General features: G+C 44.1%; 1 protein-coding gene across 6 annotated transcripts in view; it reads left to right on the top strand.

The window, feature by feature from the left end:
* The window catches only part of EZH1 (enhancer of zeste 1 polycomb repressive complex 2 subunit), a 485,968-nt gene that overhangs the window by 77,919 nt on the left and 391,430 nt on the right, over positions 1 to 16,619 (top strand). For all 6 annotated transcript variants that reach the window (XM_053699400.1, XM_053699426.1, XM_053699407.1 and 3 more), the window contains one exon: positions 9,473 to 9,592. In XM_053699400.1, coding sequence (XP_053555375.1) covers positions 9,473 to 9,592 — 120 coding nt within the window. The remainder of the gene's footprint in view (positions 1 to 9,472; positions 9,593 to 16,619) is intronic.

Raw genomic sequence — 16,619 nt, 5'->3', positions numbered from 1 at the left:
TACCAAGAGAATGAAGAAAATTTGATAATAGGAGTAAATTAGAAAGTTGCTTAAAATGTCATGCTCTATCTGAATCACAAAAGAAAAAAATTGGGTACAGTGTCCCTTTAATTAATTTCGTTAGATTAAAATTATATTTAGCTTAGGGGGGTGTTAGTGTTAGGGTTAGACTTAGCTTTAGGGGTTAATACATTTATTAGAATAGCGGTGAGCTCCAGACGGCAGATCAGGGGTAAATGTATGAAGTTAGGTGTCGGCGATGTTAGGGAGGGCAGATTAGGGGTTAATACTATTTATTATAGGGTTAGTGAGGCAGATTAGGGGTTAATAAGTGTAGGCAGGTGGAGGCGACGTTGAGGGGGGCAGATTACGGGTTAATAAATATAATATAGGGGTCGGCGGTGTTAGGGGCAGCAGATTAGGGGTACATAGCTATAACGTAGGTGGCGGTCGGCAGATTAGGGGTTAAAAAAATGTAATCGAGTGTCGGCGATGTGGGGGGGCCTCAGTTTAGGGGTACATAGGTAGTTTATGGGTGTTAGTGTACTTTAGAGCACAGTAGTTAAGAGCTTTATGAACCGGCGTTAGCCCAGAAAGCTCTTAACTCCTGACTTTTTTCTGCGGCTGGAGTTTTGTCGTTAGATTTCTAACGCTCACTTCAGACACGACTCTAAATACCGGAGTTAGAAAGATCCCATTGAAAAGATAGGATACGCAATTTACGTAAGGGGATCTGTGGTATGGAAAAGTCGCGGCTGAAAAGTGAGCGTTAGACCCTTTTTTGAATGACTCCAAATACCGGCGGTAGCCTAAAACCAGCGTTAGGAGCCTCTAACGCTGGTTTTCACGGCTACCGCCAAACTCCAAATCTAGGCCTAAGATAGCTACAATATAATTATTATTTATATTGTAGCTATATTAGGGTTTATTTTAAAGGTAAGTATTTAGTTTTAAATAGGATTCATTTAGTTAAGGTTAGGGTTAGTGTTAGACTTAGGTTTAGGGGTTAATAAATTTATTACAGTGGTGGCGGTGTAGTGGGGGGCAGGATAGGGGTTAATAAATGTATTATAGGTGGCGACGGTGTAGGGGGGGCAGATTAGGAGTTAATACATTTAATATAGGTTGCGGCAGGGTCCGGGAGCGGCGGTCTAGGCGGTTTAGGGGTTAAACTATTTAGTTGCGGCGAGGTGCGGGATCAGCAGGATAGGGGTTAATAACTTTATTATAGAGGGCGGCGGTATAGGGGGGGCAGGATAGGGGTTACTAGGTATAATGTAGGTTGCGGCGGTGTCCGGGAGCGGCGGTTTAGGGGTTAATACATTTATAAGAGTTGCGGCGGGGTCTAGGAGCGGCGGTTTAGGGGTTAATACATTTATAAGAGTTGCGGAGGGGTCTAGGAGCGGCGGTTTAGGGGTTAGTAACTTTATTGAGTTGCGGAGGGCTCCGTGGGCGCCGGTATAGGGGGTAGAACAGTGTAGTTTAGTGTGGGTGCTTAGTGACAGGCTAGCAATAAAGCTGTAAAAAAGCCGAAGAGCAGCGAGATCGGATGAGTGATAACTCTCACAGTCCGCTGCTCATCGCCCCGTACTTGGTGCGCGGCTTTTTGACAGATTTATTGATAACTTAGGCAAATTTTTTCAGGTCCGCGGCGGCGATGGTAGGCGAGCTTAGGCGGGCGTATTGGGCCGGCGAAGGCAGGAAAGTTGACACGATAACTACCCCCCCTGGAGTCTTGTGTCGGTTCCTTTTCAGGAACAGGGTCTGGGGTTTTATTCAAATCTGTTCATTGTCCCAAAGAAAGAGAATTCATTCAGACCAGTTCTGGATCTAAAAATCTTGAATCGTTACGTAAGAATACCAACATTCAAAATGGTGACTATAAGGACTATTCTGCCTTTTGTTCAGCAAGGGCATTATATGTCCACAATAGACTTACAGGATGCATATCTTCATATTCCGATTCATCCAGATCACTATCATTTCCTGAGATTCTCTTTTCTAGACAAGAATTACCAATTTGTCGCTCTTCCTTTTGGCCTAGCAACAGCTCCAAGGGTCTTTTCAAAGGTTTTCGGTGCCCTTCTCTCTGTAATCAGAGAGCGGAGTTGTGGCAAACCTAGCCACTTCTGGACTATAACGTAAGAAAGGTTGTCTATAGGCTGTATATTGTGCTATGTAGATGTGACAGACCCTTCTGTCAGCACTGAAAGAGTTAACTGTGTTCAGCTTTAGCCTCAGCTATTGATACACAGTCCATTGTTTAATCAACCTCAGAGAGCAGACCCTAGATGATTAGGAAAGCCAAGTGTGTGTCTGTGTTTAAATTGTTATCAGCTTGAGCAAGGTATTCTATTGTATCATGTAAAAGGGCGTGTTCCCTCCATCTAATGTACAACATTCTTTCAACCCCCCTTCTGGGGGGGGTCAGACCTGCATAAATACTGGGCATATGAGCCTTAATAAAAGACATTCTGTTTTAAACCTGAAAACTGGCTGGGTTGTGAATTGCTGATTCCCTATGCAGGACATTGTTCCCTGGTGTTAACCCTTGGTATCCGGTTGGTACCGTTACAATTGGTGGCAAGCGACGGAATGAACCTTATCGCCCAGAAGAGCAACTACACAAGCCAGTAACCTCAGGAAGAGGGGGATTACTACAATACTGACTAAGATGGAAGGAGTACCAGGGACCGAAGTGAATGGAGATGGATTATTCTAAGCTAAAGAGACAAACGTAAAAGGAACTGCTAGAAGCCAGGGGAAAGATAGGCAGCAGCAAACCCAAGGCTATATTAATTGCTGAGCTGATGGAGGGAGACAGAGCTCACAGCGCTACGCCTCCAGCAGCCATGGAGGAGACCCTATACCAGAGGGAAATGAGGACCAGGCTGGAATTTTTACCCCAACCTGTACCACGGGATATGCTATCCGTGGTAATGGCAGATGTGCAGGAGTACGTGATGGCACACAGTCCGCGGAATGCATCCTCCCGAGCAGAATCCATTTTGGACGCACTCAGCAACCCAGTAAGACCCAAAATCCCATACCATGCATTTAAAATGTTTTGTGAGGAGAAGGATGAGATTGATGGGTATTTACAGGATTTTGAGAGACTGTGCGAGTTACATGATTTGGAGCAGTCCGTATGGGTGCCGGTGCTAGCAGGCAAGCTAGCCGGTAGGGCAGCGGAAGCGTATCGCGCTGTACCCAGGGAGGACAGCAAGGATTACGCTAAAGTGAAGAGAGCGATCTTGGAAAGATATGCCATTACCTCAGAGGCATACCGGCGCAAGTTTAGAGGCCTGCGCAAGCCAGAAAGAGATTCCCATGCAGAGTGGGCCCACAAGCTGGATCAAGCATCTCAGGGGTGGATACAGGCCAGCCAAGCTACCACCATGGAAGAATTGCGACAACTGATGCTGTTGGAGCAATTCTTTAACGGCTTGTCCCCAGAAGCCCAAGAATGGGTGAGAGATCGAAAACCCCTCACCTTAACCGAAGCAGCCAGATTAGCAGACCAGCATTTTGATGCCAGGAGGCACCATGGACTACAGCCTAACAACGGACGGGCTAATATACAATGCCACACCTGCAAGCAGTGGGGACATATGGCACGTGAGTGCACCCAAAATCGGAGCAGACAAGCTTGGAACCAGGTCAGACAGAACCTGGCCCCAAGGGCGGCTGCTCACCATTACCAAACGGAGCCAGCCGCTCATGAGGTGTTGAGCACCCAAGCCGAGGAACCCCTGGGAATTCTGCATGAGGTGATGTCGGTCCAGGGACTTCGGGATTCGGGAGCTACTTTAACCCTGATAGCTCCCCATTTGGTGCCGGATACAGCACCCACTGGCGGATCCGTGGCAGTACGAGGGGCAGGGGGAGCAGTATACCGATTGCCCACTGCTAGAGTGGAGTACAGACCCCCAGTCACCCCAGCAGCTGCCAGTTACCAACCCCCGGCGCACCGCTATACCACACGGCCTCCGGCCACGAACTACCCTCAGAGAGCCCGGTTCAATTCGCGGGGCTACTCACAACCTATTCGGTGCTTTGGATGTAAGCAACTAGGGCACAAAAGACCAGAGTGTCCCCTAAACGCAGCGAATCAAGCACAGTCCTGGAGAAGACCCGCTGGCGGAATCCCACATAATCCTCAGCCTGTGGCCCGCTACGTAGAGGCGCCAGAATGCTGGGGCAGCCTACATGAAGCAGACCCCGTACAAGCTGCCCACCGGAATAACCGGCAACGGGTTAAAGTGAATGGGAAGGAGGTCAGTTGTCTACGGGATACTGGTGCTACCATGACCTTGCTTCAAGAGAACTTGGTGCCTGAGAAACAGCACACTGGAGACACTGTGGCTGTGAGGGTAGCAGGGGGCACTGTGTTCCGCCTACCTGTTGCCAGGGTACATTTGGATTGGGGAGTGGGCGCTAGACTTGTGAATGTGGGGGTCAAGAAGGACTTACCTGCTGATGTTCTCCTTGGAAATGACTTGGCCCCCCTTGTTTCTGCCTATGCTCCCATGGATCCCGCTGATGTTAACCCTGTGACTACCCAAGCCCAGTCCCTCCGGGAAGAGACGCTTCCATGTTTGGGGTGGGGGCAGTACTGAGCCAAGTTGGAGCAGATGGCGGAGAACACCCCGTAGCTTACTTGAGCCGAAAGTTGTTGCCCCGGACATCCCCAAGCCGATCCGTTGGGATCAGACTGTGTATGCCGGCTTGGTTCTGGGGGAGCATTGTGGCAAACCTAGCCACTTCTGGACTATAACGTAAGAAAGGTTGTCTATAGGCTGTATATTGTGCTATGTAGATGTGACAGACCCTTCTGTCAGCACTGAAAGAGTTAACTGTGTTCAGCTTTAGCCTCAGCTATTGATACACAGTCCATTGTTTAATCAACCTCAGAGAGCAGACCCTAGATGATTAGGAAAGCCAAGTGTGTGTCTGTGTTTAAATTGTTATCAGCTTGAGCAAGGTATTCTATTGTATCATGTAAAAGGGCGTGTTCCCTCCATCTAATGTACAACATTCTTTCAACCCCCCTTCTGGGGGGGGTCAGACCTGCATAAATACTGGGCATATGAGCCTTAATAAAAGACATTCTGTTTTAAACCTGAAAACTGGCTGGGTTGTGAATTGCTGATTCCCTATGCAGGACATTGTTCCCTGGTGTTAACCCTTGGTATCCGGTTGGTACCGTTACAGGAGTATTGCGGTGTTTCCTTATTTGGACGATATCTTGGTACTTGCTCAGTCTTTACGTTCTGCAGAATCTCACACAAATCAACTAGTGTTGTTTCTTCAAAGACATGGTTGGAGGATCAATTTACCAAAAAGTTCTTTGATTCCTCAGACAAGGGTAACCTTTTTAGGGTTCCAGATAGATTCAGAATCCATGATTTTGTCCCTAACAGACAAGAGACTTTTGAAGTTGGTTGCAGCCTGTCGGAACCTTCAGTCTCAGTCATTCCCTTCAGTAGCTATGTGCATGGAGGTTTTAGGTCTCATGACTGCAACATTGGACACTGGATGACATTCTAATCCAGGCGTCGTCTTGTCAGCAAATAAGGTCCCATACCGACATTGTGCTTTCCTTCCTTAGAACTTACGGCTGGAAGATAGATTTGGAAAAGAGTTCTTTATTTCTGAAGATAAGGGTACCCTTCTTAGGAACTCTAATCGACTCTATATCCATGAGAATTTTTCTGACAGAGGTCAGTAAGTCAACGATTCTGCATACATGTCGAGCACTTCAGCCCACTCCTCAGCCGTCAGTGACTCAGTGCATGGAGGTAATCGGATTGATGGTGGCGGCAATGATCAGCATACTGTTGGCTCACTTTCAACTCAGGCCTCTGCAGCTAAGCATGCTCATGCAGTGAAATGGAGATTATACAGATTTGTCTCCTCAAATATCCCTAGAACAAGAGACGAGGGACTCTCTTCAAGGGTGGTTGTCTCTGGATCATCTATCCCAGGGGACATGCTTTTGCAGACCTTCATGAGTGATTGTGACAACGGATGCCAGACTTTTAGGATGGGGAGCAGTCTGGGGCTCTTTAAAGGCTCTGGGAGTATGGACTCAGGCAGAGTCTCTCCTTCCCATCAACATTCTAGAGCTGAGGGCGTTTTTCAATGCGCTTCGGGCCTGGCCTCAGTTGGCTTCGGCCCAATTCATCAGTTTCCAGTCGGTGGCTTACGTCAATCATCAGGGGGGAACAAGGGGTTCCTTAGCGATGACTGAGGTAGCCAAGTTAATCCGGAGAGCGGAGGCCCAGTCTTGCCATCTGTCGGTGATCCACATCCCAGGAGTAGACAACTGGGGGCGGATTTTCTGAGCAAGCAACCTTTTCATTCAGGAGAGTGGGAACTCCATCCGGAAGTATTCTCCAACCTGGTTTTCAAATGGGGTCGGCCAGAGTTGGATCTCATGACATCTTGTCAGAATGCCAGACTTCTGAGATACGGGTCCAGGTCCAGGGCCCCCTGTCCGAGCTGATAGATGCCTTGGCAGTTCTTTGGTCCTTCAGCCTAGAATATCTATTTCCCCCGTTTGCGCTTCTTTTCCGGGTGATTGTTCGAATCAAATAGGAGAAGGCATCAGTGATCCTCCTCGCTTCTGCGTGGCCTCGCAGGATTTGGTAGGAAGATCTGGTGGACATTTCATTCCTGCCGCCTTGGAAGATTCCATTGAGGAAGGACCTTCTCATTCAGGGATCCTTCCTTCACCCGAATCTAGTTTCTCTGCAACTGACTGCTTGGAGATTGAACGCTTAATTTTATTCAAGCAGGGTTCTTTGATTTGGTCATAGATTCCTTAATTCAGGCGCGTAAGCCTGTAACTTGGAAGACTTACCATATGATGTGGCGCATATTTCTTTATTGGTGTGAATCCAAGGGCTACTCATGGAGTAGAGTTGGGATTCTCAGGATTTTGTCTTTTTTCCAAGAAGGATTAGAAGAGAGTTCCCTTATGGGTCAGATCTCTGCCTTATCTATTTTGTTGCACAAGCGTCTGGCTGATGTACCAGATATTCAATCGTTGTCATTCTTTGATTAGAATCGGGCTTGTGTTTAAACCAATTGTTCCTCCATGGAGTTTGAATTTAGTTTTCAAAGTTCTTCAAGGAGTTCCGTTTGAACCTAAGCATTCCATAGATATCCTGTTGTTATCTTGGAAAGTTTTATTTCTTGTTGCCTTTTCTTCTGCTCGATGAGTGTCTGTGCTTTCGGCATTACGTTATCATTCACCTTTCCTTATTTTTCATTTGGATAAGGTGGTTTTACGTACTAATCTGATTTTCTTCATAAGGTTTTTTCAGACGAGAACATTAATCAGGGATTGTTGTTCCTTTCTTGTGTCCTAATCCTTCTTATCAAGAAGGAACGTCTTCTGTTCAATTGAAGGAACGTTTTCTGCAAATTTGGACGTAGTCCGTGCTTTAAAATTTTAATTGCAAGCGACTAAGGACTTTTGTCAATCGTATTTCCTATGTGTCATTTTTTCTTGACATAATGAGGCTTCGGAAGCTACAGCTACCTCTCTTTCTTTTTGGCTGAAAAGTATCATCCGTTTTGCATATGAGAGTGCTGGACAGCAGCCTCCTGAAGGAGTTACGGCTCATTCCATCAGGGCTGTAGATTCCTCTTGGACATTCAAAAATGATGCTTCTGTTGAACGGATTTGCAAGAGTAGCTTGATCCTCTCTTCACACTTTTTCTATATTTTTACAATTTTTATGCTTTTGCGTCGGCTGTTTTGTCCTTCCCTTTTCATCCGTGTACTCTAGCTTTGGTATTGTATCCCACAAGTAAGGATGAAATCCGTGGACTCATCGTGTCTTTAAAAAGAAAAGAAAATTTATGCTTACCTGATAACTTTGTTTCTTTTTAGACACGATGAATCCACGGCCCGCCCTGTTCTATGAGACAGGTTACTAATTTTGTAAACTTCAGACACCTCTGCACCTTGGCTTTTCCTTTCTCTTCCTAACTTCAGTCGAATGACTGGAGTGGGAGGGAAGGGAGGAGCTATATATATACAGCTCTGCTGTGGTGCTCTTTGCCTCCTCCTGCTGACCAGGAGGCGTAATCCCACAAGTAAGGATGAAATCCGTGGACTCATCGTGTCTAAAAAGAAACAAATTTATCAGGTAAGCATAAATTTTCTTTTTCTTCCTAAGGTTGTTTCAGATCGCAACATCAACCAGGATATTATCGTTCCTTCCTTGTGTCCTAAACCTTCTTCGAAGGAGCAGTTACTTCATAATTTGGATGTGGTTCGGGCCTTGAAGTTCTATCTTCAAGCTACTAAGGAGTTTAGACAGACTTCTTCTTTGTTTGTTGTCTATTCTGGGAAGCGTAAGGGGCAGAAAGTCTCATCCACTTCCTTATCTTTTTGGTTGAGGAGCATTATTCGCTTAGCATATGAAACAGCGGGACATAAGCCTCCTCAGAGGAATAAGGTTCATTCAACTAGAGCAGTGGCTTCCTCTTGGGCCTTCAATAATGAGGCCTCTATGGAGTAGATTTGTAAGGTGGCCACCTTGTCCTCCTTAAATACCATTTCAAAATTTTACAAATTTGACGTTTTTGCTTCGGCTGAAACATCTTTTGGGAGAAAGGTTCTGCAGGCTGTGGTGCCCTCAGAATAGGGTTCGCCTCTCCTTTTTTACCCTCCCGTTTTCATTCAGTTTCCTCTAGAGCTTGGGTATATGTTTACCACAAGTAAGGAATGAAGCTGTGTACTCTCCTTATATTTAGAAGGAAAACATAAATTATGCTTACCAGATAATTTCCTTTCTTTCTGTATGAGGAGAGTCCACTGCCCCCGCCTGTTTTCTCCGTTGGGCAGACCTAAATTTTTGTTTTGTTCTTCTGGCACTATTTATACCCTGATATTTCTCCTACTGTTCCTTGTTCCCTCGGCAGAATGACTGGGGGATGAGGGGAGTGGGGGAGGTATTTAAGCCTTTGGCTGAGGTGTCTTTGCCTCCTCCTGGTTGGCAGGTTCTTAATTCCCACAAGTAATGAATGATGCTGTGGACTCTCCTCATACAGAAGGAAATTAAATTATCAGGCAAGTATAATATATGTTTTTTGAATTCTGGGTTTAGGGATTTGTATCTGTATCAGTAAAACCACTCATAATTTAATATAATCTCTTGATCGTTATTTCTGACAACTCAAGTCACGCAAACGCAACAATTCAAATATCAAAGTAAGTATCTTTTTGAAAAACCTGAAATATCGTCTGACTGTGCCAGCCATAAATCAGTATAGTTTTGAGTTAAAATCTTCACTTGTGATATCTGACAGAATCAGCAATTACACTGTAGGTAACTGATAAATAAATAATAGCTTATATCATTTTAATTTGTTCTCCTATATCTACCACTAAGTATTTAGAGTATTTGAATTAATCTAGCTTTCTGATGTTTTCTTTTTTTACTTCTTTCTCTAGTGCACAGTTGAAAGTTCCTTCCCAGAGTTTGCCATCCAAAACGTATCCATGAGGTCCCTTAACTCTGTGGCACTTGTTCCTATCATGTATTCTTGGTCTCCCCTGCAGCAAAACTTCATGGTAGGTTTTTTTCAGTCTGTTTTATTTATGCTCCATAACATGGGCCTTTTTGACTGTTTATAGGCCTAACATTGTAGCACTCACAAATCATCTATCAATTACTGCTTTTATTTAGCTACTTGCATGTAACTCACTCACTACAGAACAGACGTGTGCCATGATCCAGTGGAGTCATTAAGAAAAAAATGGGCAGTACATTTTTTCAAAACCTCTACATAGTTGTAAATTACTTAAGATCACTACATGTGCTGATGGTGCCTACTTATTTCTCCCTAAAATTAAATTGTAAAATGTAAATCTAGGTGATAGCGGTTACAAAACCATTTTATGTAAGCTTTAAAAAGAAAGTAGGTGTACAACAATAACAGACACCCGCACACAATGCTAACATAGGGATTTATTATAACAAAATACAACATAAATATGTATACATAATACAATCTAGAACTTATCTGCAGATAAGAGTTAAAAAACATCCATGCACCAGTGCAATACAAATCCTACAGCCTGTCCTCCTGTTTTCTGGAATAAGTCCAAAGTAGCAGAAGAAAGAAAAATTACAGGTGCACTACGTTCCTTTACATGAGCAGCATATCGGCAAAGTTCATTTACAGTCAATAAACTTAAACTGAGGGGAAAACTAGTCACTGCAACCCAAATCTGAGTTGCCGCACGACTCGTACCTCCCCCAGTATCCTGGTACTAATGACACCCCTTCGTCCACTGACAAATGCACATGCAAGATACACAGGCCAAACTTCAAGTGTGAGGGTCACCGGACTTCTATATGCACGCCAACATTCACATACCATTCTGATGAAGCTGTATCAAATAATCCAAGCTGCTGGATGATGCGTTTCACCCCTCCCTGACTGGGCTGCACAGGGCATCCTGAGATCAATACTTCTTCACTTTGTTGTCAGTATTTACAGTCAGTGCTCCTCCTTTATTTGTAACGGCTCCAATTGAATCTCTCATCCCTTCTGATGGTGCTTATTCGGATATTAACCCCTTTCGTCTGTCGCTTAACAAAGGGATAATGTTTGCATATACAAAATAACAAAACAGTATATGTTTACATAAACAAAATAGCAATACATAACCGCTATATATAGTTATACACAATATATATTGTCAGAATATGCTCCGACATTACTGCATCAATTTAATTGAAGTAAAATTTGGACAGAGCCGTCAGACTAAAGAAGACAACATGAATATTCAACCTTTTAATTCAGACCAAAAAGAAATTAAGTATTTAAAGGGACAGTAAAGTAAAAATTAAACTTTCATAATTGATTCAGATAGGGTATGCAATTTTAAACAACTTTCCAAATGTACTTTGTTCTCTTGGTGGTATTTGTTGATGGCTAAACCTAGGTTGGCTCATTATGCTGATTTCTAAGCCCTTGAATGCTGTCTCTTAACTCAGTGAATTTTATTAGCCTTTCACAGCTAGACAGTGCTAGTTCATGTGTGCCATATAGATAACACTGTGCTCACTCCCGTGGAGTTATGCATGAGTCAGCACTAATTGGCTGAAATGCAAGTTTGTAAAAAGCACTGAGTTAAGAGGGAAGTCTGCACAGGCTTAGATACACAGTAATCACAGAGGTTAAATGTGTATTAATATAGCAGTGTTGGTTATGCACAACTGGGGAATGTGTAATAAAGAAATTATATATTCTTTCTTTTGCAAGATGTACCGAGTCCACGGTTTCATCCTTACTTGTGGGATATTATCCTTCCCAACAGGAAGTGGCAAAGAGAGCACCCACAGCAGAGCTGTCTATATAGCTTCCCCCTTAACTCCACCCCCCAGTCATTCTCTTTGTCGGCTCTAAGCAGGAAGGGTAAAGTGAAAAAGGTGATAAACTGTTAGTTTTTATTTTTCTTCAAGCAAGAGTTTGTTATTTTTAAATGGTACCAGTGTGTACTATTTACTCTCAGGCAGAAGATAGATGAAGATTTCTGCCTAGAGGATGATGATCTTAGCATTTGTAACTAAGGTCCACTGCTGTTCCCATAGAAGCTGAGGAGTACAGGAAAACTTCAGTGTGAGGAACGGTTTCTTGCTATACAGCAATGAGATATGTTCAGTCATTTTTTCTGGAAAGACTGTGATAATTCAGAAAGGCTGACAGTATCCCCATGAGGGGTGGGTAAGCAGTAATCCTAGTCTTTTAAGGGGCATTACTAGCTTGCATAAAGGGCTAAACTTATGGGACACTCAGTTTGAATGTTATATAGCAAACGTTTGTGTGTTCTGGGAGTACTGGTTATATTACTTTAAGGGACAACTGTATTGAGGGTTACACTTTTTGGGATTTTTATAACCCACATGGCTGTAAAAACGCTTGGTAGATTTTTCTGAAGGCCTCAGTAACATCGAGTGAGATGGGCGGGGCCTATTTTCGCGCCCCAGTTGCGCAATTGTTTTCTATAGACAAGCAGCAAGCTACAACACAGGAGGGTCCTGGTGAACTTCTTGGGCCTAATCGAAGCTTTATTCCTGCATTATCAATCCATAAGGGCAGGTAGGCGCAACAGCAGAGCTGTGGCAAGGTACTGACAGGGGTTTTACCGGTCTTTGACACTTTGTCAATCCGGTTTTCATATTTGGGGGTTAATTGTTTAAATTGCTTGCACAGTACCGTTTTTTGAAAATTGTTGGTTTTTCATTAAATAAAGTGTTTTCCAAGCTTGCTTGTCTCATTACTAGCCTGTTCATCATGTCTGACATTGAGGAAACTCATTGCTCAATTTGTTTAGATTCCATTGTGGAACCCCCTCTTAGAATGTGTCCCACTTGTACTGATATGTCTATAAATTGCAAACAGCATATTTTGACTTATAAGAGTTTGGCACTGGATGATTCTCAGACAGAAGGAAATCAGGTTTTGCCATCTAGTTCTCCCCAAGTGTCACAACCAGTAATGCCCGCACAAGTGACGCCAAGTACCTCTAGTGCGTCTAATCTTTGCAAGATATGGCCTCAGTTATGAATACTACCCTCACAGAGGTTTTATCTAAACTGCCAGGGTTGCAAGGGAAGCGCAGTAGCTCTGGGTTAAGAACAAATGCTGAGCCTTCTTACGCTTTAATAGCCGTATCCGATATACCCTCACAATGTTCAGAGGTAGGGATGAGGGATTTGCTATCTGAGGGAGAGATTTCTGATTCAGGAAAAATGTTCCCTCAGACAGATTCAGATATGACAGCATTTAAATTTAAGCTAGAACACCTCCGCTTATTGCTCAGGGAGGTTTTAGCGACTCTGGATGATTGTGACCCTATTGTAGTTACAGAGAAATTGTGTAAAATGGACAAATATTTAGAGGTTCCTGTTTACACTGATGTTTTTCCGGTCCCTAAGAGGATTTCGGACATTGTTAATAAGGAGTGGGATAGACCAGCTATTCCGTTTGCTCCCCCGTCCTGTTTTTAAGAAAATGTTTCCCTTATCTGTCACCATGCGGGACTCATGGCAGATGGTCCCTAAGGTGGAGGGAGCTATTTCTACTCTGGCTAAGCGTACAACTATACCTATTGAGGACAGTTGTGCTTTCAAAGATCCTATGGATAAAAAATTAGAGGGTCTCCTAAAGAAAAATTTTGTTCATCAGGGTTTTCTTCTCCAGCCTATAGTGTGCATTGTCCCTGTAACCAGTGCAGCTGCCTTTTGGTTTGAGGCTCTGGAAGAGGCTTTTCAGGTGGAGACCCCATTAGATGATATTCTGGATAGAATTAGGGCTCTTAAGCTAGCTAATTCTTTCATTACAGACGCCGCTTTTCATCTGGCTAAATTAGCGGCAAAGAATTCAGGTTTTGCCATTTTAGCGCGTAGAGCGTTATGGCTTAAGCCTTGGTCTGCTGATGTCATCAAAATCTAAGCTTTTGACCATCCCTTTCAAAGGTAAGACCCTATTCGGGCCTGAGTTGAAAGAGATCATTTCAGGTATTACTGGAGGGGAAGGGTCATGTCCTCCCTCAGGATAAGTCAAATAAGACGAGGACCAAACAAAATAATTTTCGTTCCTTTCGAAACTTCAAAGGTGGTCTCGCTTCCTCTTCGCCTGCTGCAAAGCAAGAGGGGAACTTTGCTCAATCCAGGCCAGTCTGGAGACCTAACCAGTCTTGGAACAAGGGTAAACAGGCCAAGAAACCTGCTGCTGCCACCAAGACAGCATGAAGGGGTAGCCCCCAATCCGGGACCGGATCTAGTAGGGGGCAGACTCTCTCTCTTTGCTCAGGCCTGGGCAAGAGACGTTCAGGACTCCTGAGCTGTAGAAATCGTAACCCAGGGGTATCTTCTAGATTTCAAAGATTCTCCTCCAAGGGGGAGATTCCATCTTTCTCAATTGTCTGTAAACCAGATGAAAAGAGAGGCGTTCTTACGCTGTGTAGAAGACCTTTTTACCATGGGAGTGATCTGCCCAGTTCCGAAAGCAGAACAGGGGCAGGGGTTCTGCTCCAATCTGTTTGTGGTTCCCACAAAAGAGGGAACCCTCAGACCAATTCTAGATCTCAAGATCCTAAACCAATTCCTAAGAGTCCCATCCTTCAAGATGGAGACCATTCGGACTATTTTACCAATGATCCAGGAGGGTCAATACATGACCACCTTGGACTTATAGGATGCGTATCTACACATTCCTATCCACAAAGATCATCACCAATTCCTCAGGTTTGCCTTTCTGGACAAGCATTACCAGTTTGTGGCTCTTCCCTTCGGGTTGGCCATGGCGCCACAAATCTTCACAAAGGTGCTAGGGTCCCTTCTGGCGGTCCTAAGGCCGCGGGGCATAGCAGTGGCGCCTTATCTAGACGACATCCTAATTCAAGCGTCGACTTTCCAACTAGCCAAGTCTCACACGGACTTAGTGTTGGCCTTTCTAAGATCTCATGGGTGGAAGGTGAACGTAAAAAGAGTTCTCTTTCCCCTCTCACAAGAGTTTAATTTCTAGGGACTCTGATAGACTCGGTGGACATGAAAATATTTCTGACGGAGGTCAGGAAATCAAAGATTTTGACCACCTGCCGAGCTCTTCATTCCATTCCTCGACCGTCAGTGGCTCAGTGTATGGAGGTAATCGGACTAATGGTAGCGGCAATGGACGTAGTTCCATATGCTCGCTTACATCTCAGACCACTGCAACTATCCATGCTCAGACAGTGGAATGGGGATTATGCAGCTTTATCTCCTCAGATAAACCTGGATCAAGAGACCAGAGACTCTCTTCTTTGGTGGTTGTCACAGGATCACCTGTCCCGGGGAATGTGTTTCCGCAGGCCAGCCTGGGTTATAGTGACGACAGACGCCAGCCTCCTGGGCTGGGGTGCAGTCTGGAATTCCCTAAAAGCACAGGGTTTGTGGACTCAGGAGGAGGTCCTCCTACCGATAAATATTCTGGAATTAAAAAGCGATATTCAATGCTCTTCAGGCGTGGCCTCAGCTGGCTTTGGCCAGATTCATCAGATTTCAGTCGGACAACATCACGACTGTGGATTATATCAATCATCAGGGGGGAACAAGGAGTTCCTTAGCGATGATAGACGTTTCAAGAATAATTCGATGGGTAAAGGCTCACTCTTGCCATCTCTCAGTGATCTATATCCCAGGTGTAGAGAACTGGGAGGCAGATTTTCTAAGTCGTCAGACTTTTCATCCGGGGGAGTGGGAACTCCATCCGGAGGTGTTTGCTCAACTGGTTCAGCTATGGGGCACACCAGAATTGGATCTTATGGCATCTCGTCAGAACGCCAAACTTTCTCGTTACGGATCCAGGTCAAGGGATCCTCAGGCAGTACTGATAGATGCTCTAGCAGTACCCTGGTCGTTACTAACAGGAATATCAATCAGGAAATTGTTGTTCCTTCTCTGTGTCCTAATTCTTCTTCTAAGAAGGAATGTCTGTTGCACAACTTGGACGTAGTTCGTGCTTTGAAGTTTTATTTGCAGGCAACCAAAGATTTTCGTCAAACATCTTCTTTGTTTGTTGTCTATTCTGTAAAGCGTAGGAGTCAAAAGGCTACGGCTACCTCTCTTTCCTTTTGGCTGAAAAGCATTATCTGTTTGGCTTATGAGACTGCTGGACAGCAGCCTCCTGAAAAGATTACAGCTCACTCTACTAGAGCGGTAGCTTCCACATGGGCTTTTAAAAATGATGCTTCTGTTGAACAGATTTGTAAGGCTGCGACTTGGTCTTCGCTTCATACCTTTTCAAAATTTTACAAATTTGATACTTTTGCTTCTTCTGAGGCTACTTTGGGAGAAAGGTTTTGCAAGCAGTGGTGCCTTCCATTTAGGTTCCTGTCTTGTCCCTCCCTTCATCCGTGTCCTAAAGCTTTGGTATTGGTATCCCACAAGTAAGGATGAAACCGTGGACTCGGTACATCTTGCAAAAGAAACAAAATGTATGCTTACCTGATAAATTTCTTTCTTTTGCGATGTACCAAGTCCACGGCCCGCCCTGTCTATTCAAGACAGATAGTATTTTTTATTGAAAACTTCAGTCACCTCTGCACCTTATAATTTCTCCTTTTTCTTCCTAAGCCTTCGGTCGAATGACTGGGGGGTGGAGTTAAGGGGGGAGCTTTATAGACAGCTCTGCTGTGGGTGCTCTCTTTGCCACTTCCTGTTGGGAAGGATACTATCCCACAAGTAAGGATGAAACCGTGGACTTGGTACATCGCAAAAGAAAGAAATTTATCAGGTAAGCATACATTTTGTTTTTTAAACAATAACTTTTTTCAAGTAGATTGACCCTTTTTTTTTTATATATATTTTTTATTGAGATTCACTTTAAGGCATACAAAGCTGAGTGTACATATAAATCGTTTCCAGACATTCAATCAATAAACAAACTTAAAAATAAAATAAAAATCATAGCATGGTTGTAATGCATTTGTAGAATCAAAATATGTGGATTATATATCGAACTATACGCCCTCTGAATGGACTACGAGACCTCTCTTGGACCTCACATTGTCCTAGAAATATATTATGCTAAACAAGGCTATTAGA

The sequence above is a fragment of the Bombina bombina genome, chromosome 1 (genome assembly GCF_027579735.1).
Source record: "Bombina bombina isolate aBomBom1 chromosome 1, aBomBom1.pri, whole genome shotgun sequence".
Lineage (NCBI taxonomy): Eukaryota > Metazoa > Chordata > Amphibia > Anura > Bombinatoridae > Bombina > Bombina bombina.
This window is presented reverse-complemented; position numbering and strand designations above follow the sequence as displayed.